General features: G+C 39.5%; 1 protein-coding gene across 1 annotated transcript; it reads right to left on the reverse strand.

Moving 5' to 3' along the window:
• Positions 1-5,214: 5,214 nt before the first annotated feature.
• Positions 5,215-26,766, reverse strand: LOC137953738 (large ribosomal subunit protein bL28m). Its single transcript, XM_068801232.1, has 3 exons — positions 26,513-26,766; positions 24,556-24,754; positions 5,215-5,815 (listed from the first exon to the last, which is right to left on the reverse strand). The coding sequence occupies exons 2-3, from the start codon at positions 24,750-24,752 to the stop codon at positions 5,404-5,406; spliced, it is 609 nt and encodes a 202-aa protein (XP_068657333.1). The 5' UTR covers positions 24,753-24,754; positions 26,513-26,766; the 3' UTR covers positions 5,215-5,403.

Raw genomic sequence — 26,766 nt, forward strand, 5'->3', positions numbered from 1 at the left:
TTTACGGGCATTTGTGTAAAATATTATGGTCATTGGACGTTCAACTCAAGTAATTGCATTGTTAATGACAATTATGTAAGGTACTATGCTATTTGGGATTTTATTTTTATTTAATTGTATTGTTTTGATTTTTGTGGCCAACCAACATGGAAAATTTGTTTTTATGAGAGGGACCTGCCAAATAGGGTTATTTAGTAAGTAATAAATTCATTAACATAGGATTAATAGTTGAATTTAGGATCCATTTTCCATAATTCCTAGCAAGGCAAAGAAGAAAAGGGAAGAAGAGCTCTTGGGTAGAGAGAAGAAAAAATAAAAGAGAAAAGTGATGTGGCGCCAAGCAAAGAGAGAGAGAAAGAGATTAACTCAAGAAGGAGATGTGTAACTTTATTAATTCCAAATTACAACACCTCTATTTATAGTAGAGGAAGAGGTAGAGTCTTTATACATTTAGCCTCTCAATCCGAATTACATTCCAACTCTAACTCTCTAAGATAAGTCTATTCAAACCAATCTACTAGAAGACTGATATGAGTTGAACTAAAACTCTTTCTTCAATCATGTGAATATAAGGGAGGAGGCCAACTCATGGCCTTATCCTTGTGGGTCCCCCTTGATCTTCCAGTTCATCTTGATAAGGTTGCCAGCTCGTGAGATATTTGTGGGTCCCACTTAATCTTCAAGTCTTCTAACTCATTTTAGTTTGTGCTTCTTAATCCTTTCACCCTTGCTTGCTTGGGTGAGGACTCTTCTTGGTGTCCCACGTCCTCATGGTGGGTTCCACCAACTCGAGCACCATGGTGAGTCTCACATTGTAACATTAACAATTGCATATAATTAATATATTTTTAATTCTTTAATAGCATAATAATAAATATTATCAATAATTTTTATAAATAATTATTGATAAAAATAATAAGTATAAATTAATTTTTACCAATAATTATTATTTAAAATAATTAATAGATATCAATAATTATTTAAATCTAAAATACCCAATAATATTATTATAATAATTAATAGCATATAATGTGATTATTATAGTCCTCAATTTTGTAAAATAATTAATATTTTTAATTCATTAAAAGTATAGTTTAAATTTAATTAATTGATAAATTTTATTTACATATTTATTTTTAATAGGACTCCTATAATAGTATATAATACCAAATAATAATAATAATAATAATAATATAAAATTTAATCAAGTGATTTTAGAAATAATAATTGATAATAATAACTAATAATTATGATAACATTTAGTAATACTACTAATATCAATGGTTAATGTCTAACTAACAATATTAAGTTTTTTAAAAATGACTCAATATTTTCACTGTGATGTCTTTATATTTATATTTATTTATCTCTTAGACATTGTTACTATATTCAACTGATTATGAATAAGAATTATATGTGTATATATATATATATATCAAAATGAATATTTTTTTGAAATGTATTTCTTGCTACGTCAACTTGTAGAAGGTTATACAATTGAGTCGGTAGACGATTGAGCAAGTTAGGGCTCAGGATCGTTGGATAAGTCCGCATTCGAGAAAGTTAGACATTGAGAAAGGACTCGAGAAAGTAGGATGCCAAGTCGAATATTCATCCCAAATCCGAAAATAATGATTCTCGCATTATTAGACTTTAGATATTTGTTTTGTTTTGTTTTTGCTTAACATGTATTTAGACTCACAACCCACGATGTTTATGCCTGCAAATCATTATGATATTTAGCTATTTATACATAATATATTTATATGTGACAATGAAGATATTTTTATCTATTTTTTGCTTATTTTTTAATATTTTTGAACCAACATGAGATTAGGAGACACAGAGTGGGGTCCAGATCCTAGGTTGCAAGACGACTGGGGGGGAGAGTTAGCTTAATTTTCAATAAACTCTCACCTAGTCATGGTCATGCATTATGATAGGATCCTACTGCAGCTTTGGTGAGGTAAATAGAGACATAAGAAATAAGGAAAATAAAGGTGAACATGTACAATACGTTAATGTTGACGAAGATCCTTCGGTTACTGCATTGGGTTTCCTTTTGATTCGAAATTCCTTCATTATCATTGGCATGTGAGAGGGAGAAAATTTGTCCTTTGCTCGCCCTCTTCATTGTTCTGTTAGCAAAATTCTTTGTGAAATAAAATGGAAAACGTGTAATTTTAGTATTTTATTTTAGATAGCTTCTGTGTCAATTTGAAGAATATTGGGATGGCGGTGCTTTAATAAAATTCTCAATTAAATATAGTCCAAATATATAAACCTGCCTTTATGATGTGCAACTATTCTCTGGGGGAGAAAAGGCATATAGTATTAAAAAGAAATGAAAAAGAATAAAAGTAAAAGGCACAAATGAGTGAGGCCATGAAAGGTTAAGAATTGATGAATGACATGCTCCAAAATTTAACTCCCCATTAATGTGGAAATAGTTAGACCATATACGACCTCAAAGCAACGATTAGAAGAAACCCATGTTAGCGTCTCTCTCCTTCAGCCAGTGAAATCTAAGTTTGTTGCTTCCACTTAATTCTTTTATGATTTATATTTTTTTAAGAGAATTAGATGCAATAATGATATGCTCATTGAACTCTCCACCTTTCTTTTAAGAGATCAAAGGCATCAATTTGCAACCGCAAGGCTTCTGATTGGGCAAAGAGGAAGGCATGATTTTAATTTGCCCCATTGTTTTTGCTTCAATTTCATTTTTTTTAGCTTCATAGCCACTACACCGGCCACATGATCCCAGACACTCGTTCCCCCCACCCCCCTAACAAGTCTCCATAAAGATTGTTAAGCTTAGTCGAGTGAGTTCTGTTCCAAAATGATTAACTATTTAGGAGGCCTAACCTTATAGCTGAAAAGCAACAAAGACATATACAAAAAGATGCGTTATTCCATACTACTAGCCCTTCACTACATAGGAAAACCATATACATTCGAAGGCGGCACAAGAGGCAAAGAAGAACATATTTACCCATGCAAAACCATCAAGGGTGACATTTCTAGATAATTCAATCCCTTCAATCTCTCACATACGGGTCCCACTACAACCAACTCTTGGATCTTCTACAAATCATCATCAAATCAATCAAGGAGATAAATTATCTCAAACTACTCAATCAAAGGAAGAAGGTAAGGCAAAATCAATCGAGAAAATCAAGATTGATTGAACTTTAATTTGAATTGATTTATGTAGTTATGTCAAGACACCTAGATTAAAACTTGTAAGATAATTTATTTCTCAATTAAGGGTTTTAAAAAACATTTATAAACCTTTGTAATTCTTCAACAATTCATTCATTCAATACACAAAAGAAATCGTCCCCTTGTTTGGCTTGCTCTCTTTGTGGTTTTTGTATTGTGTGCCTTGAAGCTCTCTCATTCTTCTTACTCGCACACTCACTCAATTCACGGTGGCTCAAATTTTCTCAATATTTACTTTTTTTAATACTTCTCAATATGGAACTATTTCCCTCTCACGTTCAGGATTACATGTAATGTGTTTACTACAAATTCACAACACAGAAACAACCTGGATCTCACCTCATAATGTTTGTACCATACAAATAACTTTTGGAGCATACAGTACTCATACAACCAATTCTAATACTACTGCTAGGTTGAACCCGATTTCATAAAAAAAAAAAAAAAAAGGATTAGGCACTAAGGAAGCCTATTGTCCAACCTTATAACCTTTTTTTCTTAAGACTTCTTAATGCGAGACTTTTTTCCGCTTCACAAGGCTAATACAAGATTTATCTTCAATCTAAGAATTCTCAAACTTGAAAGGTTTACAGCTCCAAATGCATGATTTGGTGTCAAGGAGAAGAAGTCAGTGGTCTGAAATGGCCTTCCCCAAAACCCGATTAGGCTCCAGATAGATTTGGCACCAAGGATCCATGATCCGGTTTAAGACAAAATGTACTCCCCCCAAGCGAAAGATTTACGACGCAATGAAAGAAACCCCTCATTGATAAAGAAAAGCGAGCTGCTTGTGGGGAATTTTCATTGCAAACTTGGAAGGCATTGAAGTCACCAACAAGCAACCGTGGGCTATCCCAATCTTCAATTACCAAATGTAACTCTTTCTGAAATACAATGCACACTACCTCTCCTATATGAGTAAGGCTCGTGATTACTTTGAACACAAATCTCTTTTATCTTTAAATTTAAGACAAAGAGAGAAGTAGTGAGAAAAAAACTCAATGCATTGTTACAATATTTAACCCATGGTATAAGATGAAATTTAAGTAAGTATTGAGTTTTCCTTACTCTCTACTCATAAGCTTTATCTACCAATTAATAACTATTTTTATAGCCATTATTTTTTATTTAAAAAAAAAACAGACTTTTTAATTGAAATAAACAAAAATTGTTTTCTAGGTAAACTGCATTTAAAAAACTACACTATAAGATGGGTGAAATAACTCCTTCAAATTATACACCAAGATGTTTTCATAAATCGGACCTTCTCCTAACACATTGCTATTCTTTGTTGTATATTTATGTGTATATGACCATATTATTAGAATCTATAAATCAGATGTGATATAACTCCTTCAAATACCTCAAAATGGAAAATAAATAAATTAACTAATTTTCTTAAAATATATAATTTATTTTCTCTAAAAATTATTTTTAAAAAGTATGGATGATGAGATGGAGAACAAAACAAATTACAATATTAGTTAGTAGCATTTTAAAACACACGGATGTATTCAAAAGGTAAATTATCACCCAATAAACTGTGACACTTTAATTTTATCTTTATCTTCAACTTTAAATATGAAGATGATTAAACTCTAAATTCATAAAACCCTATCCCCTAACCTGTAAACCCTAAAAACTTAAATCATAAAAATCACAAACCCTACACCTTAAGCCCTTACATATTTTTCATAGTACAAAAATATTGGCTTATTATTTAAACACATATATATATATATTTATTAGGATTAAGCACAAGGTGGAATCTTTATTGTTATTTATTTCACAAACATTAATAAACACAAGAAAACTGATCAAGGAAAATATTTTAACACAAATTTTTTTAATTTAATTTTTCTATGAGAGCAAAAATGCACCCTTATGTCTACATTTTCAAATTTCTGCTCAACTCCCACAACTTCGATTAGCTGCAATGGCATTGTTAAACACAAATACCAACTGTAATTAAACTTTCACAACAGAAAATTGACAGGAGAAGCAAGTTCATCAAGCCTCATTATAACAATGGAAATGACTCTAGGAAGACCACAAAAACAAAAACAAAAAAATCCCACTGGCAATGGCAACAACAATCTTGACTTTCCTTCTTGACTTAGGTTAGTTGGGAGATCAGACATAAGTCAAAACATTAAAGTTTTATAGTCAGAAATCATTCTATGATCTTGCCACTTGAGTAGCCTGTTTAAGATCAGGGGTCCCTACATTGATTGACTTTTGCTTTCCTGATGATTCAATCGTATTTCTTCTAGCCTCTCTCCGAGCCTCTTTCCTTGCAACTTTCAGTTCCTTAAACCCTTCCACAAGCTTCGCCTCTTCCTCCAGCGAGAAGAAACCCACTTCTGTCATTGAGAGAGCTTCATACATCTTCTCAACCTTGGCCTTCCACATTAGACCCAATTCAGTGTCCATCTTGTGGTAAGGGGTCTTCAGTAAGTACTCGTCAATCCCACCAGCTTTATCTATACACCGTAGGGCATGTGTTGTAACTTTGACACGTACATGCCGATCGTGAATGTAGCTGAAGAGGCGTTTCTCTTGGACATTTGGCTTCCATGTCCGCCTGGACCTGTCAAGATATCAAGAAAAACTAATTTTTTAGAGTTAAACCAAGATGAACACACAATAATCATAGAAATTCATGATTAGCAATTGAAGAGAAAATCATACTAAAGGCTTTCACAGAGAAAGAGGACATCATAAAGTTCAGGTCCGTTTTGATATTGCCAAGGAAAACATTAAATATCTGAAAATGATAGTGATAGCTTCAAAGATCATTGCAAAATATTACGCCCTTAAACCTATCCCCACTAACTTTGCCCAATCCAACGCCCACAGCCAGGTGGGACGCCATAAACACGTAATAAGATTCCCACACAACTTCGTGACATCATGTCCTGCATAGTTTCTAATTCAGAGCAAGTAGTCGTCTGTAAAAAATTTCGTGCAGGTGCAAGGTAAACTCTTTCTGTAGATCACCTTCATAAATAGCATTACTCTTACGCTTGCACTGAAGGAGACTGAAAAAGTAACCCTGTTGATTCACAATGACTAGTCACTATGGCCTAACGGCTCTGCATGATTGTACAATATGTTAGAAGCCTTACTATGTGCGATATTGATGTAATTTGTGTGTATGAGGGACATGGAGGGAATTACAATGTTAAGGGCTAGAGCAGAGGAATTAGTGCACAAGGCTTCTAAGATGAAAGTCTATCTAATGAGAAATTTATGGATGAGTAGACGGCCTAGAAAAAACCTTTAAATCTTTTCCATTTCAGCATCTTCTTGCAAAAGCTCAAACAGGTACTGCAGCAAACCCATGAACTCCTTTTTCATTGCTTTGGTTAAAAAATAGAAGGATAAGAAGAATCGCATATGATTTCAAAACCATTAGTCTCATATCCAGCTAGTATAAGAACCTTGCACACACACTTAAAAAAAAATGGTGAGCTTTATTAAAGAAAAAACAACCGATCTGCTAAAGAGCATTCCCTTTACAACAAGAGATTAGAGGGAAATTCCTTGTATCCCATACAATTTCAAAACCATTAGTCTCATATCCAGCTAGTATAAGAACCTTGCACACACACTTTTAAAAAAAAATGGTGAGCTTTATTAAAGAAAAAACAACCGATCTGCTAAAGAGCATTCCCTTACAACAAGAGATTAGAGGGAAATCCCTTGTTTTGTAACAGAAACAGCCACAGAGTTTACTGATCTCGGTACATGGAACCAAAAACAAGAAAAAAGGGAGAAGATATCCCTAATGCCATGGAAAGTCGTCCAATGGCACCAAAGGGGCTCAGAAAAGGAAGAGGAGCATATCACCACCTTTGAATGGCCTTCAATGTAAGGGGGACAACAATGAGGCCCTGAAGGAAAGCCATGAGCTCAATGAAAGTGGAGTCTGAAGTCTCCAGTGGTCAGAGTATGAGATGAGAATGGAGCCAGCAGAATCCCAGATGACCCCACCAAAGCCGGCAGGTCCAAGGTTGTTAAGAACACTTCAGTCAAAGATGAGTCTGAGGACGCCTAAGGGTAGAGGATGCCAATCTTGCAAAGTCGGGCCACAGGAGGGGGCAGACATCTGAACAATGGCTTGCCAATTGCTGCAAAGGACCCCACCAAGGTATTGGAATTCCTTCCTTGAATGAATCCAAGTAGTGACCTGGCCAATTATGGCACTAGAGATGTCATGAGCACTATAGAATTTGTTAATCAGCGGTTGTCCTTTATCTCCATAAGCCCCAAGGTACATGTGCAAGGCAAGCCGAGAGGAGGAGCTTGCCCAATTGAGGGAGGGAGAAGCCAATCAACAAGTACCTGGTGGCGAAGAGGTCACTAGGAAGGCAAATGTGGTTCCCAATCATGTCGATCAACCAAGTCCAAACTCTCCAAGCCGAAAGGGTAGTGGAGAAGGAGGTAGGAGATAGTCTCATTATCAGCACAACAAAGGGGGCATTGGAGGGGTCCAAGTTGCCTCTTCTCCAAAGATTCAGGGAGGGAGTGTCACATGATTAACGGTCTGGCCCAAAATGTGGAGTCGAGAATAAGCTACTGTCAGCAGGTCTTCAGATCAGCCTATCCTTAAAATTGCTTTTGATTTAGATCGGATTGAGATGATTAAGGAGGTTACAAACATCTTGGGCCTTCAAGACATTCAGGTCGTGAAGAAAGTGGAGGTTTTAGCAACCACTGAGATCCCAAGAAGGAACCACTGAGATGACCTCTCCACCAATCATTCCAGAATTCCGTATAGTCTGGTAGCTGCTACGAAAGTCAGGAGCAAGAGGAAGACGGGAGAGCTTGTGACGCAAGCCTCTGGAGATCCACCAAGTCAGATCCCGCCTGAGCATAGAAGCAATCATGGGTCTCCAAATGGTTTTTGGAGAGGTATCGAATTTCCTCAACCACCATAGAAGGAGACCAGAATTCATGTCTTTGGTGAATCTAATCCCCTAACCACCAAGAGCCTTTGCCTTCCAGATGTCCTTCCAATTCACAAGATGGTATTTAAAACCATTGTCAACCCCCCACCAAAGGAAGCACCTTTGGATGCTTTCAGTTTGCTTGCAGATGGAGGCTAGGCGAGGAAAGAAAGAAAAGAATTAGAAGACCAACGATGTAGGAGTTCATGAGGACAAGATGGCCAGCTTCTAGTTTTCCACACCAAATGGCAAGACGGCAATTCATCCTCTCAATCAAAGGGGAACAGAGATTTTTGTGTGGGCGGCAGTCAAAATAACAGGAGCCCCAAATATGTGGTGGGGAGAGTAGCAAGGGAGCAACCAAGATAGGCTGCCATGACATGGAGTTCTTCCTTATCAATGTTGAAGCCCGTAAGTGTGGTTTTGCTCCAACTTAATTTCTCGCAAGAGGTAAGCGGCAATCAATTAACAGGAGCCCCAAATATGAGGTGGGGAGAGTAGCAAGGGGGCAACCAAGATCGGCTGCCATGACATGGAGTTCTTCCTCGTCAATGATGAAGCCCGTAAGTGTGGTTTTTCCCCAACTGATTTGAGGTAACTTCAAAGAGGCCAAAGAGTGCCTTGAATCGCTTGATCTGGTCCAAGGTGTCATCGCCAAACCAAAGGGTTATCAACGAATTGAAGAAGAGGGACATCGAATTCCCGTTGATCAACACTCGGTGAGAGCCATCCGACTTCCTTTATTGAGTAAATCATAGATGAGAGATACTCAATGATGAAGTTAAAGAGGAGAGGGGAGAGGGGATCCCCTAGTCGGATACCACGATTGCCCTTGAAACACAAGCAACAATTGATAAGGATCAATTCTTCATTCAGAAGCACAATTGCTTCCCATAGCCCATGTGCTCAAGAATGTCGTGAAGAAGTTGTCAATTGACATGGTTGTAGAATTTAGGATCTCATGAAAGGAACTTTAGATCAACAAGAAAGAAGAAGAAGAAGAAGAAGAGAGAAGGAGAAGAGAAGAAGAAGAACGTGGAAGAAGAGAGTTTGGATTAAGGGAGAAGAGGGTTGCGTCAAAAAGAAAAATGAGGGCTGGACGAATTTGTGGAAAGAGAGGAGAGTGCTTCAATGCCCTACCTCTTAGCCAATGCCTTTATTTATAGTTTTACAATACCCTTAGGGCTACAACTTGATAAAACAAAAGACATAAAAGGAACAAATATTTACACTTCTATGCCATCTTTATGGAAAGTACCATATTTTACACATATGCCACTCCTTTGACGTGTGGGCTTCTTGTCTTGAGCTTGTGGGCTTGAGCCCATCTTCCAACACTCCCCCTCAAGCTGGAGGAGAAAAGACATCATAAATACCCAGCTTGCCACATATAAACGATAGGATTTTAGATGTAACGGGTTTAGTGAGAATATCAGCCACTTGCTCTTGAGATGACACATGTTTGAGAGAGATTATTCCTGCTTGAAACTTCTCCCGTATAAAATGACAATCCACCTCAATGTGTTTAGTTCTTTCATGAAAAACTGGATTTGAAGTGATATGAATGGCTGCTTGATTATCACAATGCATATTCATGGACCCCTTTTTATAAAAACCTAGTTCGGTAAGAAGGGTCCTAATCCATAAAAGTTCACTAACGGTATGGGCCATAGCTCTGTATTCTGCTTCGGCGCTAGATCTTGCAACCACATTTTGCTTCTTACTTTTCCATGTAACCAAGTTTCCCCCAACCAAAGTACAATATCCTGATGTAGATTTTCTATCATCAGGAGATCCAGCCCAATCTGCATCTGAGAAGCCTTCTATGTTGAAGTGCCCATGTTTTTTATACAGCAATCCTCTTCCTGGAGCTCCTTTTAGATAACGTAATATTCTCTCTAAAGCCTGCCAGTGGGTAATTTGTGGTTTGTGCATGAATTGACTCACCACACTTACAGCATATGATATGTCTGGCCTAGTTACCGTGAGATAAATTAGTTTTCCCACGAGTCTTTGGTATTTGCCAATATCAATATCTTCTTCATTTGTGGCACATAATTTTATATTTGTATCCATAGGTGTGTCAACTGGTCTACAACCCTTCATTCCTGTTTCTTCAAGGAGATCCAAGACATATTTTCTTTGAGACAATATTATCCCATGTTTGGATTGAAGAACTTCTATACCCAAAAAATATTTAAGCATACCAAGGTCTTTAGTCTTGAATTCCTGACATATCATCTGTTTCACCTCTTGTATGCTCAAAGCATCATCACCGGTTAAGATAATATCATCCACATATACGGCCAATAATATTTTCCCTTTGACCGTATCTTTATAATATACGGAATGATCAACTGAGCACCGATGAAAACCAAACCGTAGGAGTGTTTGACTAAATGTATCAAACCATGCCCGAGTGGACTGCTTAAGCCCATATAAAGACTTTTTTAACCGACATACTGACTCCCCCTCAACCACATAACCAGGTGGTTGAACCATATAAATTTCCTCACTGATATCACCATTTAAAAAAGCATTTTTAACATCCAACTGAGAGACGGGCCATGAGGAGTTAGCAGCAATAGATAAGATGATGCGTACCGAATTCAATTTTGCAACAGGAGAGAAGGTCTCCTCATAATCTATCCCATAGCACTGCGTATAGCCCTTAGCAACCAGTCGAGCTTTAAGACGAGCAACCGATCCATCCGGATTATGTTTCACCGAAAAAACCCATCGACAACCAACAGGTCTTTTACCTTTCGGGAGTGATGTTAAGTACCAGGTTTGGTTTTCGTATAAGGCGTGCATTTCTTCATCCATAGCTGCCTTCCATCCTGGATGTCTCAAGGCCTCCTGATACGACTGCGGAACGGAAGTAGAAGAAAGGGACGCAAGAAACTGAAAACACTCAGAAGGCAAGCGATGGTGAGACATAAAATTTGAGATAGGATGCGAAGTAGTACAGGAGCGACGTTCTGTTCTGAAAGCAATAGGCCGAGTATCAAATTCAGGCCCATACATAGGAGGAGAAGGACTTACCTCGGGTGGATCCGACAACTCCACAGGTGAAGGTACGGCCGGTGTATCAGGGGATGGATCCACTTCAAGATTGAACGGCACAAGCGGACAAGGAGTAGAAGAAGGACAAGTCCATCCTGGAGGAGCATCATGGGAGGAGTAGAAGGGAGTGTCCTCAAAGAAAGTCACATCCCTAGAGATAAACATCCTCCGAATGGTAGGATTGTAACAGACATAACCTTTTTGGGTGCGAGAGTATCCCAAAAAAATGCACTTCATAGACCGAGGATCAAGTTTATTTTTATGTGGAGATATAACAAGAACAAAACATGTACATCCAAACACTTTCAAAGGAAGAGAAAAAGAATCTTCACCATTAAATAACACATAGTAAGGAGTTTTATGATGAAGGACTGATGAAGGTAACCTATTAATGAGAAAGCATGCTGTAAGTATAGCATGAGGCCAATAGAAATAGGGTACCTTCATGGAGTAGAGGAGGCCCCGAGCAACTTCAAGAAGATGACGATTCTTCCTTTCGGCAACACCATTTTGTTGAGGAGTATAGGCACATGATGTTTGATGAATAAGCCCATTACTCTCACAAAATGATTTGAAGTCATGAGACATGTATTCCTTAGCATTATCAAATCTAAGGGTTTGAATTTTCTTCCCAAATTGTGTCAAGACCATAGCATGAAAATTTTTAAACAAAGGAAGAATTTCGGAACGCTCTTTAAATAGATATAACCAAGTCAGTCGAGTAAAATCATCAACAAAAATGACAAAATATTTAACTTGGGAAATATTTGAGACACATAAAGGGCCCCATACATCAGAATGTATTAGCTCAAATGGAGCAGTACTTGTAGTTGTAAGACGAGGAGAATATGTACTCCTGACATGTTTACTTAATTGACAAACCTCACAACTGATATTAGAAAGTCCTTTTAAAGATAGAACCAAAGAACGAAGTGAAGGGGTAGACGGATGACCAAGTTGGTTGTGCCAAAGTTGGGCCTCAGATGTAGTGGAAGATAATGCAGCTAATGGTGGAAGAGTGAAGTAGTACAAACCCCCCTTTTCATGGCCGCCACCAATCACCCGCTTCGTAGTGAGATCCTGAAAGACACAAGAAGACGGTGAGAAGGTGATAGAGCAATTTAATTGTTTGGTCAATTGGCTAACCGAGAGCAAATTTAAAGGAAATTGAGGAACAAACAAAACATCTTGAAGGGGAATAGATGAAGTAAGAGAGGAGGAACATTTGCCAAGGACCTTGGTTTGGGTACCATCAGCAATAGTAACGAATTTATGAGGATAACAAGGAGATAAGGACTGCAACAAGTGTTTGTTACCTGATAGATGTTCGGAGGCCCCGGAGTTGATGATCCAAGAGGAAGAGGAAGAAGAGGAAGAAAGCATACCTGTGGCAATAGTAGTGGCAGCAGTAGATGATGAAGGAATAGATGATTCCATGAAGGACTTCATTTTCTGAAATGCAGCATAGTCCTCAGCCGTAAGAGTCACATTTCCAGATGATGATTCAGCCTTATCTTCATTTTTCTCAACGTTAACTGAGACTGGGTTAGCTGTGGCCCAATCAGGCTTGCCATAAAGTTTCCAGCATGATGCCACAAGGTGGTTCTGACGGCCACAATAAGTGCAAAGTTGAGGCTCAATTCAGAAAGAATTCTGACCCGTTCTACCACCTCTATTTTCAGCCCCTCTCATAGTTCGACCCCCTCTCATATTTCTGCCCCGTCCTCGGAATGAGGAAGATGTTCCCCGATTGCCAGAGAACATCGCCGATGGAGCATCAATAGGAGAAGGAGGGGATGGATCCGGTATCCTAAGTAATGTAGCACTAATATCATCAAATGATGGAAGAGCAGAAGAACTTAGAAGTTGAGTTTTGGCCACCTCAAGGTATGGTTTAATATTCGATAAGCAAATGGCTGCTGCCAAAGCTTCTCTTTGTCGTTCTTGAACGGCAATATCAGTGGAATATGGCTGAGCTAGTTTCCATTCTTGAAGAAGACTGCGAAACCGTGCCAAAAATTCATGAATATTATCTCCATGTTTCGTATGCAGCATGTTTTGTAAGACATCATATATTTTTTGTAATGAAGCAGTGCTTGAGTAAAGCTTGGCACAAGTGTCCCATATGTTCTTGGCGGTTTCCAAGTGGACCACATTGTTGGCCACCTGCCCTTCCATGCTATTAATGAGCCAACTTATCACCATGTTATCATCCTTAACCCACTTGTGGTAGGACACATCTTCTTCATCAATCGGAGGAAAGTTAACAACATGGCTCAAGAGGTCACGAGTAATAAGAACCCTCCGAACCGATTGTGACCAGCTCATGTAATTGGAGAGACCTCTAAGTGGAATTGTAGTAACACGGAGCATATCACTCTTATTACTATTGTATCCAATCTCCATAATGAGGCAAGTAAAATATGAAGGTCAAGGGAAAAAGGCCTTCTACAAAGAACAATTACTCTATGTAATTTGAAGAACCCGTAGACCAAATCAATCACCAACAAAAGAGAACAAGAACCAATTTCTTTCACACTGGCAAACACCAAATTATCAACAAATTTGTGCCTTTAGAAAGTGATAATAACATCCAACCATCACTCAACTTCTCTTGTATTCATAAGAACAAAGAGAAGAAAGTAGATGCAACCGATTAGGCCTTAATCCAAACTCCAACACAAACGAGCAATAGACAAAAATTTAGAGAAGATTTAACGACAAACCAAGACACTTGGAAGAGATTTATCTTTAGCTCATGGGAGACTTCAACATAAGAAAAAATTCAATTTGTTGAAGTTAAAAAAAACGGAACTACAAAGGGTAAATGGATGTTGGCATTTCATCAAACATATAATGGGCATCCAACAACATAACACAAACCCATGAGCAACCTTAAGTAGGAGAAGATACAGCAACATGTGCTAGAATTCTACCTCAAATGAGATGGATCCAAATTACATAAAGGTAATTGAATTTCACCCATCAATCTTAATAAGATGCAAACAGCAAATGATCTTGATCACTCTTGTAATTGATTTACAAGGAGTCAAGATTATAACATCAATTTAGTCATAGAAATAAATCTTTACAACATATAAAGATTTATCTTGACTTGATGTGACTCAAAATTCAAGAAGTAAAGAAAAACAGTAAAAAGGAGTATGTAAATAAGAAAAGGAAACAAAAAAAAAACGTAAATAAGAAGATGATGAACTTATCTCTTTATGACTGAACTCCTTTTATAACTTCTTGAACAGATTTCATAATAACTCCATGAAGACATCCTAAACTCCTTGCTCTGATACCATGTAGAATTTAGGATCTCATGAAAGGAACTTTAGATCAACAAGAAAGAAGAAGAAGAAGAAGAGAGAAGGAGAAGAGAAGAAGAAGAACGTGGAAGAAGAGAGTTTGGATTAAGGGAGAAGAGGGTTGCGTCAAAAAGAAAAATGAGGGCTGGACGAATTTGTGGAAAGAGAGGAGAGTGCTTCAATGCCCTACCTCTTAGCCAATGCCTTTATTTATAGTTTTACAATACCCTTAGGGCTACAACTTGATAAAACAAAAGACATAAAAGGAACACATATTTACACTTCTATGCCATCTTTATGGAAAGTACCATATTTTGCACATATGCCACTCCTTTGACGTGTGGGCTTCTTGTCTTGAGCTTGTGGGCTTGAGCCCATCTTCCAACAATGGTCAAAAGCATTCTCAAGATCAAGAATAATAATGACGTTGGGCTTTCCGGATCTCTTATAGTGGTCGACCATCTTGTGTGCTGCATGGCTGAGTCAAGAATGTTGCACCCCTTAAGGAAAGCACTCTAGTCCCGAAGGATGACCATAGTGACAATGGCCTTAAGCATGTGGGCAAGAATTCTGGCGATGATTTCGTAGGGACTAAATACGAGACTAAAAAGTCGGAAATCTCCCAGGTGCTCCATTGCAATTTTCTTGGGGAAGAGTACAACAAAGGACGTTCCCAACGCTCGATAGGTAAATTCCCATATAGAAGAAGCTTGAAGTGTTGAGGACGTAATCTTTTATGACCGGCCAACATCTATGATAGAATTTACCATTGAATCCATCTGGACCAAGGGCATGGTCAAATGGATATCCGTTTGGCTAGGGGCGGGCATCGGGTCAGGTTTTACTGGGAACCCAACCCGACTCGACCCGAAAAACCCGGTTTCGAGTTTCAAATTTCACCCCATGGATCGGAGATGGGGCAGAAAAAAAAACCTATTGGGTATCGAGTCAAGGATGGACTTTTCCCAAATCCGACCGGTACCCGACCCACATATGGGACAAAAATATAAAACGGGGTTGAGACAGGTCGGATTTACAGGGAAAAGTTGGGTTTAAATCAGATCTACAAGGATGGGGTTACAAGGATAGTGATCGGGTAAGGGTTGGGTTTGATGATTCGGGTTCGGGTTTTGGTAAACCCGTCACCGACCTGACCCGTGCCCACCCCTACGTCTGGCTGAGGCAATGGCATGGAAGAGCCTGGTGTTGCCATCTCCCTCAGTCCTCCATAGAAATGGGCACTTTGCTTCCAAATGTGCTCGAGGTGAGATATGGACTGGAATTTTTTGTGGAGGGAGATACAGTAGGAGAAATCAGTGGGAGAGAGGAGTTTGTTCTTCCAATTCATCAAGATGAGCAATTTGGAACAAAAGAGACATCTTCTCGACACTGCTTGCATGTCGATCAAGCTTTTGCATTTCCTTAGAGCTTTTGAGGAAGATGCAAACCAGCAGCCCCAAAGGTGATGATGGAAGACCACAAATGAGAGAGGAACGAGTCAAAATTTTCATTCAGGAGCCACGAGTTTTCAAAATAGAAGGGCTTAGCTCCCCACCTCCCAACTTTGGTATCTAGCTGGATTGGCCAATGATCCAAGCCTGCTCAATTGAGGACTTTACCAACAGCGTTTTCATTGAGCAGAAGTCGATCACCATTTGCCAAGAAAAGGTCAAGCTTGTAAAGAATGGGATGTGACTACCCATTAGGCCAAGTGAATAATTTGTCGGACATGTCGATTTCATCTAGGAAGAGATGCAGGTGTCATGGGAAGACTTTTAGTTGCAAAAACGGATGACATTGAAATCACCCACGAAACGCCATGGTAGGTGCCATAACTGAGAGAAGAGGAGCTCCTCCCAAAAAGACTTTCGCTCCCGATACTTTGTGGGGGCATATACACCAACCAAGCACCAAATGTTCCTGAAACTGCAATCACAATGTCTGAGAGCAATAGCAAAGGATCCATGAACGACATCACAAACATCAACCAGGTGTGGATTCTAAAATGCCCCCAAAGTCACTGATAGCATTTACAATTGTCCAATTGAGTGCGAGAAAGACCAGATGTTGTGAGCAATTGATCATCCATAAGTCTTCTAGAGAATGATAACAGAAGAGTTGGTGGTGGTGAGAAGGCTTCGAATAGTGGCTCTTTTTTCTCTTAGCCAACTCCACAGATGTACCAATGATCATTTCTTCTAAGATTTTGGCTTTGCAAATCCATCGTCTTTAGGGAAGACGGGCAGCTCTCCTTTGTGAACTTCAATAATTTTAGCCAGCTCCATCATCTGGCGCCAAGTCTTATCATCATACTTGTGCCTCTCGGATTGAAGCTCAACAACGAGTCTGTGGCATCTTTCATTGGGCGGGGCAAAGATGAGGCGGCCGGTAGTGGCATCCATAGGAAATGGATCCGGTTTGTTGAGCTCACCTTGGAGGAAATGTCGTTGGGATCTTTCCCTTTTCTTTGTTAAGTAGCAAGGAATGAGAGGATAGATTTTTAGAGTAATCGGAATAGGAGATTGTTGCGGCTGATCAAGTGGAAGTTCGATACCTTTCGTTCTGTCCTTGATAGGCATGTGAGGAAGTGATTGGGTAGGCGGCAGAGGGTTTGTGGGCGAGTGCCAGTAGCTTTCGGGTTGACTGGTAGAGGATAAGATGGTGCCATTAAGATTGGACAGTCTTAGGATGAGGGTTCGATTGGTCAACGGGGTTGGAATCTTTTGGTTCTCAGTGATGGTGAAGAAGGAATGTGGCATGCGAGGGGCAGAGGAAATGGGCATTTTTGGGAGTTGTTAGCTGTTAGCATACATGTCTAGGTCTTGTCAACACAGTTGGTTGGGAAAGTGGTGGTCCGTGAACCGGTTGGTAGGTTGGGATTTGAATTTGAATTTGAATCTGAGTAGATGGATGGGTGGGAGTTGAGTGAGTTATCGGTCTCCACATCTAAATCATGACTTTGGTCAACTCAATTGACACTCGGTGGTAACTGTCAGTTGATTGGACTCGGTGTCATACTCCTCGATGTTCAAGATCCTCAACAGAGACTTAATAAGGGTAGAATTCCTCAAAATTGATCTTGAGCTAGAAAAAGATATTGCCAACAACGATCTCAAATAGCTTATGGCCGATCAAGTGCTCATTTAGTGAAATAAACACTAACACAAAGTTGAGTCTAATCATTTGAGTTGTAATATCATCTTGTTTGATAAGCTCGCCAAATAAATCAGCAATTGTAATGATTGTCGGGCCATGTCATAGCTCAGAAGGGAGCCCCCAAATACATATCTATTGGCAGAAGGAGTTCACTGCACTTGGGTCCATTTCTTAATGATGAGGATGTTGGACTCTGGGCTGGGTGTGAGGGCCGCGGTTGATGACATATCTTCAGGCAAGGTTAATAGGGAGTAACCAATCAAATGGACCCAAGTAGGAAGTCATGGGAGGAGTTTGAAGTTGTAGCTAGTTGGATATCCATTTGACAATGGGGTTTCCATCAACTAAATGGCAAGTAGTAGTAATAACCAAAAAGTTGGTGAGCCTTTCATGGACATATGTCAGGTACTGGGTGGTTAAGGAGATGGTGAGATGGTTGATGGGTGTTTTGGTGGGATCAAAAGTAAAGATATTATGGGGAGTTGTGATGAGTAGCAGTAGCAAGACCGGTGAAGTGGGTGATTTGGTAGTGGGTGAAAGGGCAAGGAAGGTTGGCATGGTGCCGGGGTTATGAAAGGTAGGAGTTGCAAGAGGGGAAAGGTTTTGAAGGCAGCATCTGAAGGTGTTCTACCTGAAGTCAGAAGAGGTTGTCTCTGGGATATAGATTCTTGTCATGATAGCTCCTTGGCCACACTGGATAATCTTGCATTCCTTGGTCTGCTAATATTTGAAGATAGAAAATAGAATACAAGATTCCCAATCCAAAGCTCCTTTGTACTGATTCTGGAGTGGCGACCTAGACTGGCTTGCTCAAATTGTTTGATGAAAGAGTCACTGGCAGCATCGAGGATGGAGATGAAAGACCTCTTGTCTCTATTGTAGATGGTTACTCTAGTCGCCATGTCGGAGTGACCTCTGAGTTTCCTTATGGTTAAAGTACTGTTTAAGATTAGAGCGGAACTGGCAATTGGTAGCTGGTGTGACGCATCCTCCTCATCCTTCGATTATGGCAACTTGGGCTCCCCCATCGGCGGTCCCCTACTAAATAAACTTTGATGGCAACGCTTTTGGTTGTCCCGGTCCAACGGGTTATGGCGAAGTAATCCATGATGAAAATGGTCGTCTCCTTTTCTCTTTTGCCAAGCCACTTGGAGTCTTCGTCTCTACCCCTGCAGAACTCTCCGGATTGCTCAATGGGCTTCAGATCTTCCAAAGCCATCTCGTGGGCCCCTTCTGTTACCATATTTTGGAATTTATATTAATGTTAGTTGTTTAGATATTTACATGTATATAGGTTAATAAGTTATATGGGTTAGATTGTAATTAAGCCCATGGGCTGTCTTGTATAACCTAAACCTAATCCTATGTTTAAATAGGAAAGAGAAAGAAAAGAAAAGGGGTGCTCTCCTGTTTTTAAGACTCTCTCTCGTTCTTGGTTGTTCCGTCAACCTTCGTTGGTGATCGTTGCTGCTCTCTCCAACAACAGCCATTCCTCGAAGCCAAATTGGATTGATGTAGTAGCCTAGAAGAGTGGTTTTCTTCTAGTTTATGTTCTGACCAGAAGCCAATTCAAATAATCCCAAAACAGCACGCAGTTTTCTAATCTAATTCATAGTACCAACCCTGAAACAAATAGTATCATCTGCAAACTGGAGGATCGGAATATCAAAGGTTGTGCAGTCTGTCGTGGGAAGGAGTAATCCCATGTTCTTGGCCGAATAGATCAAGGAGGATAGATATTCTGCCACCACAATGAAAATCAAGGGGGAAAGGGGGTCTCCCAGTCTGATTCCCCTGGTTCCCTTAAAGTACCCACAAACTATTCCATTGAGAAGGACGGAGTAGCTTGCAGAGGAGATGCAGCTTTGGATCCAGAAGCACCGTTTTTCCCCGAATCCCATCTTCCCCAAGAGGGTGTCCAGAAACTTCCAGTTAACTTTGTCGAAGGCTTTTTCGACGTCAAGCTTGAGGATGAATTTGGGGAGCTTTAAACCTTAAAGTGGTGGATGAGCTCGTGACGTCATGGCCGAATCAAGTATGCTCCTTCCCTTGATAAAAGAACTCTGGCCATGATGAATGGTAATAGGGAGAACCGCCCTGAGGCGATTAGCAAGGAGGTGCGCAATCACCTTATATGCACTGGTGGTGAGACTGTTCGGTCGAAAGTCGGATGGGAGTTCTGCTCCATCTTTTTTAGGGATAAGAGCAATAAACGACGCTTCGATGCTTCTATATCTGATGTCATGCTGATAAAAGGAGCGGGCCATGCAGCCAATGTCGTCCCTGATGAAGGGCCAACATTGACGATAAAATTCCCAGTTAAATCCGTCCAGGCTCAGTGCGTGATCCAGAGGAAGACTAAGGGCTGCAATTTCAATTTCCCGTATAGCCCACATCCATAGTGATTACATCACACTAGATATCTTCCTTGTACTCAAGGAATTGAATAGGGACAAGACACCTTTCCTGGACTGAAATGGAAGTGTCATCGACCCATGAAACCTGATAAGTTTTGGGGTGTGGAACAATCTTAAGGCCAATGTGGGCAATAGTGTAGGATAAAATGGCGTTGATGCAATTGCCACTATCAATTATGACCTTGCAACCCTGATCTCTACACTTAATGTAAGTATGAAAGATAATAGTCTGATACCAGTCATCAAACTCCTTGGGCTGACTACATTCAACTTGTGAACGGGGCTCTATGCTCTGAAGCGCCAGGGCAGGACCTTGTACGGTTTCGGTGGTTGATTTGGCAGATGTGATGGATCTAGGGTTTTTGTGGCTCTGTTGGTCTTGTAAAGAAACGAGAGTTAACCAGTCGAATTGCAGTTAGTCTTGTAAGAATTTTAAGATTTAGTATTGTGTTGTTTCTTGCTTCTTTTCCTTTTTCTTCAATCATGATTACGAATACCAATTCACGGTATGTAGTAGAGGTAGGCAGATTGTTGTTGAATGGAATTGAATGAAAAATTGTCAAAAAAAAAAAAAAAAAAAAAAAAAAACGAGGCTCGGAGTGGTCTCGATGCAACTCAAAATGGTTGTGCTTGCCTCACATGTCTCATTTAAAATATCAAAGTCGGCACGGTCAGGTTCATACTCCACATTGTCCTAATCTTCTAGTGAGTATTCTTCATCCTCAATGAGAAGGATCTAAGTGCTACAATTGGACGTGATGAGCCCAAATCCTTGACACTAGTGACACCAAATCCTAAAGTTGAGTTTTGGCACTTCTTTCCCTATTCCCGATGTAGGGAGGTCCAAATTGTGATTCACTATTTGAGGGGGAACCCCCAAAATTGACTTTCCCAGGACTTGAGGATTGACTATGGAAAACGGAAAAAAACATTGTAGGGTGTCTAACCCACGTGTTGTCTGAAAGTTAGAGGCTAACTTGTAATTATAGGCAAGTGCATAAGCATCTTTCATTGTAGTGACACCCCCAAGCACCATCTCAGACCTAAGGTCGTCATTAATGCCCTTTAGAAACCTACTCAAAGTGATCACCTCATCTTCCATGACAGAACACAGCATTTGAAACTCATGAAATTGAGCAATGTACTCAATGACTGACTTACTCCCCAGCCTAGATTGTGCCATTGATCTAAAAGAGTGCTTATGTAGGAAGGTGCAACGTATTTTGTCCATAACTTGAGTTTCATTTCCTCCCAATGAGTAATAGGCAATTCACATCTTCTCGCAATATCTTTCTCAACATTTTTCCCAAAAAAGTTGAATGATGTCTGTCAATTTCATTTTTGCGAACCTAACCTTCCTATCCTCAGATAGTTCATACCTTTCAAAAAAATTGTCTATCTCATGAATCCACGTGGAAAATACTCATTGGTTTAAGCGACTATCAAATATGAGGGTCTCGACCTTGATGTGTTTCAACATTTTGTCTTCAGGCCCCTCTTGGCATGGGATGTAGGATGTGTGGTTCCTACAAGGAGGGAATATGTGAGGGCAAGTACGATCAAATTCCTCATCTTCAATATCATAACCCCTAGGAGACCTAGCTTCTACAGGACTTTTCCCTTTCAATGACCGAATTTCTAGGGCAATGAGCCTATCATTGATGGTGCCTAACTGTTCTAGGATTTTTTGAGTGTGTCAATTTTGTTGTCTACAACGGAAGATGAAGCAATGTTTGACATGATTCAACCACTATGCAAATGCATGTATTATTGAACTCCAACAAGTAAAAGCCCAAACAAACTTAATGCATCTTATGGTTAGCTTTTTATTTGTGTTTGTGACTAGTCAAGATTCAAATTTCTAAAATTGCAAAACGAGAGTGCAAACACCACTGAGTAAGGAAAGGGTTAATCTCATGTAATGATGCAGATCGCACCGACTGGCTAAGCTCTAAAATTAATACCAAAGACTGACTGCACACATGTACTATGTCAATTGAATAACAGATTTTTTTGACACGGGTCCCAAGGTTAACCTGGATAAGCTCTAAACTTAACACCAAGGACTGAATGCACACATGTACTAGTCAATCAAACAAGGGGTTTTTTTATTGGCAAAGGTCTCGAGGTCAAGTTTGATTCATGTGGGCTTAACAAGGGAAGAAACTAGCTACCAGCACAAAAATAGATATTTAATGGAATTTAAGACAAACAATGGAATACCAAAAAAGGAATTGGAACTACGTAACCTTGTATACCGGTTTAGGGCTGACCAAATCGACGAACGTAAGGTAGACAGTGAACTGAAGCTGAAACAAACAAACAGGCAATCCTCAAACAAGGACTTTTTATTTTTTTACATGTGTGAACCTGGCACGTGTGACCTACACGTCTTCACAATTGCGAAGCGGCACGTGTGACTCATGCACATGCAAGCTGATGCGTGTGCAGCACACGTGCATGATCTCCTTCTTTAGGAGCTTCGATTAATCAAAGCACCCTTCCTCTTTAAGTTCGAAGGAGTGCGCTTATAGCGGACAGGGGGCTCAGCTGTGTCGGCAATGGCGTCAACTAACAATGAAGGTCGACAGTGAAGGGCAGGTGAAGGTCGATGACGGAGAGCTGCAGAAGGTCGACGGTGGCGGCGGAAAGCGATTTCTGCGGCGACATGGAGGTAATCTTGGGGAGAATCTGCGACTATTCGGGGGAATTCTAGCGACAACCTTCATTTGGAATTGCCCCGGATGCTCAACAACGACGCTCCAGAGGTAATCTCGGGCTGAGAATTCTGATTTTGGTTGTATCTATAATCGTCTTTCATCGTCAGCGAACAACCGGCGACGATGATGGGATGGTCCAGCTGTACCAAAGGTTGTTCGCTGGTGGATCATCACTCTGATACCAAATTGATGCGGTACCATGTAGGCTTCTTCCTGAAATTGAGGATGAGAAGAAGGAAAACAGAGGGAGATGAAGAAGAACAGGGGATAAAAAGGAACCAAGGAAGAAACAAATGAGCGGGAGCAAAGAGGGAGAAAGCAAATCAAAGAAATTACCAAAATCATTCATTGATGTTTCAAAATCTTATAATCCTCTTTTTCAAAAAAAAAAGTCTTATAATCCTAATATAATGACTCAAACCCCTAATTAATAATTCAAGACGAAAAATGCCTCCAATCAAATGAAATAATTAACTCCTAAAGACAATCCAATATATGAATAATAAAATTACAAAATATCATCTAATCAATCCTAAATGAATCACTATCCAACCACAATGTGGTGTGTCCAGCCGTGGTCCAATGCATCCTGGTATACACTCATGTAATCAGCGGTCCTCACCACTATCTTAACACTTGTCTAGCATTCATCAAGGTGACTGTGATGAAGATTGCCAAAGGAAAAGATAGCTGGATCCGGTACCCATTTGGCAGAGCTGGAAAATTTTTGAGGCCCCATACCTAAAAGGCAGCAGTAAAATATGGGTTTTCTAATAATTCATTGTTAAGCACCTAGCCAATACTACCCAAAAGACCGGCCTGTTAGGAGCGGAAGACATAGGTACTTAACCCAGGACCATAACATCACACCCCACCTTCGCGAGCCGACGACCACGGCGGCGTAACGACACTGGCCCAACCCGGTGGCCTACTCTAGCGGCGGCCTACTCCTAGTGCCCCTTCGCAGTTCTCCAGGTCGCCCCCTCCGCTAGGTCGCCCCTTCCAAACCTACCAGTAATTTTAATCCAGCCTTTGCGCGCCCCGGGACTCGAACTCGCGACGTGGGAGCCCGCTCTGATACCAAATGTTAAGCACCTAGCTAATACTACCCAAAAGACTAGCCTGTTAGGAGCGGAAGACATAGGTACTTAACCCAGGACCATAACATTCATGCAACTACTTGACTGGTATTACAGATCCCAAATTATTTGGATACAATGCCATCACATGTACATGAGATTCATCATATGTAATAATTTTCAGATTGCAGTGTTTATACTTTTTTGCCTTCAGTCAATTTTGGGCATTATTACTTCCAAAATTAGGTATCATCACAATAAGCATATGTTCCTTTGGCACATCAATGCTGCTCAGCTTAAAATTAGGATGGCAGAGGTAGATAACCCCACCAAACTTTCGCTCTGTCTGTTTCCTGGTGGGAGCAATCCCCACATGGAATGAATGGAGAAACCACACACCCCCTCCTAAACCATGTGGGGTTTTTCCACCCTGAGTTGAGGTCGGAAAGGCTACTCTGTCCCCCATGGGGCAGCCAAAAACTTACACTATATAGATTTTTGAGAATTACAAGTACGAAAAATTCAGACAAATATACACATATTCTTTTTTGAAAAAAAGAAATATATACTTTCAACTCATCTATGAATGAAATATTAATAGGAAAAGGTAGTAATAATTCACTCACTTATTCCCTCCATCTTCGCTAACTTTATTTCCAAACTGAATGTGTCTTCCAGCGTAAATTCCTCTTTTGGCTCTACCCATCACAACTTTGCTGTTAGGAAGACAAGTTTTCAAGGTCTCCTTTCCTTGTGGAGTCAATGTGTCGGGCCCCATCTTGCGAACAATCTTGTTAAGTAGCTCACGTGATCGGAAAGACATAGCTACATGAACAAGATAAAACAGATGAGACGCAAGTTTTGGAGATGAAATGAATAACAGACCCAAAGTAAAGCACTGGTGAGAGAAAGATAGCTTCGAACTAGAAAAGTAGATTCAAAAGCAAACTTATGATAGTTTGAGATCACCAGCGCTCAAGACTAAATCTGAGAAATTCAAATTAGATAATTATTCTGGAGTTAAAAGATGATAATCTTTTCTTTATGTTTACGTGGCGAAGGCATCTAAACCACAAGCAACTGAACAGAAACATACTAGATGCATGGAAAAAGGTCAATTCATCAAATACTGAAAATATCGAGTAATATCATGTTAGATACTATGAGAAATCTGTTCAGAGCTGATCACTTGCAGATGACAGATAATAGAGGGGAGAAAAAGTGTAAACATTGGCAGTGGGAAAGTAAAAATCATCATATGTCAATAAAAGTCCCAAATTTTTCACCTCTTTACCAACACGTTACAAACAGTACACTGACAAGAAAGCTAAGATTGCTACCAGCCGCTTTTAGATACTAATGCCTTATACTTCAAAAAGACAACACAGATATGATACTATAATATGGACTACTCCAAAAGGGAGACAAGATGAGAAACTAGGGATAAAAGGACATGAAAAGAAATAACCAAGAAATTGAAAAAGTAAAATCAGTTCATTGTGCTTGTGAACTACTATAAAAATCTTTGTGTAATGAATTTCCCAATTGAGCAAAAGTAGTAGATAGCCATCAAACTTAAACAAATCTACCCTTCCAACCCTCAACCCCCTAAACCCTAACCCTTAAACCCCGTAAACCTTAACCCTTAAAACCCCTAAACCCTAAACCCTAACCCCTACACCTTAAGCTGCCAAAAGTGAGACTTATTTATGATCCAAAGGACGTTGCCCACTTCAAGGTCTTTCTCCATTCAAGCTACTCATACACAGGACCGGCTCATATAGTAATTGAGGTTATTGACTCTTACTGTTGGCAAATGGGAGCCGCACAGGCTTCTGCTCGAGGGATTATTATCCAAACTTTTGGGACTGCAAATAGTCACCAATATGCAGGAAAATATTCGCTCTTGTTGGTTGTTAATTTAGTTAAACAATACCTTTTCTCCCATTCCACTTTAATTATGGACTAGAAATTCAATCAAAAGCTGAACAAGAAAACACTCTCACGCCAACAAAGTTTTGGTGTTGATAAACCCTAAACCCTAAACCACCCTACAACCCTGAACCCCAAATTCAACAAATCATCAATTAATACGAATTCAATTAAATTAAATCATAATATGAAATTAAATCAACTAATACAATTAAATACAGAAATTAAACCCGAACACCAATTAAAGTAATAAAAAATTTAAAATATACAGATATTCAATATCAATTAAATCAATAAATTTAAATACATACATAAAGAATTAATTAAATAAACTAATCCAGAAATTAAATATAAAGTAAATATTCAACTATTAAAAGAAACACAATTAATTCATTTTGACTCAACTAAAATTTTAAATAAAATAAAATAATATAATTAAATGAAATTAATTCATTATCAATCCAATTTCAATAACTTTATTATTTCATTATTAACGGAATTTATTAAAGTAAACAGTCAATATCAACCCTACACATAGAAATTACAAAAATATAATATCGAACAATTTAGGAACCCCTTAATTTGCAGAAATTAAAAAAATTCACAGAAATTTAAAAAAAAAATCCAAAGATTAGGTCTAGAGTTCAATACCTTTAGGTTTTTGAATTTCGGATTACAGAAATTGAAAGAAAATTTGGGTGGGAACGATAGATTTAGGGTCTAGCTTAGAGAAATTTAGGGTTGAGGGTTCAAGATAGGGGGCGACGGAGGAAGAGACGGGGTCGGGGTCGGGGACGAGGGCGAGGGCTGCGGGAGGGCGAGGGCGAGGCTGCGGGACGAGGCGGGAGTAGACGGCGAGGGCGAGGCTGACGCGGCGACGGAAATAAAGGAGAGCGAGGAGCGGG

Source organism: Aristolochia californica, unplaced genomic scaffold, assembly GCF_029961685.1.
Source record: "Aristolochia californica isolate CCGP_79_NKW_82.1479 unplaced genomic scaffold, dmAriCali1.0.hap1 SCAF_16, whole genome shotgun sequence".
Classification (NCBI taxonomy): domain Eukaryota; kingdom Viridiplantae; phylum Streptophyta; class Magnoliopsida; order Piperales; family Aristolochiaceae; genus Aristolochia; species Aristolochia californica.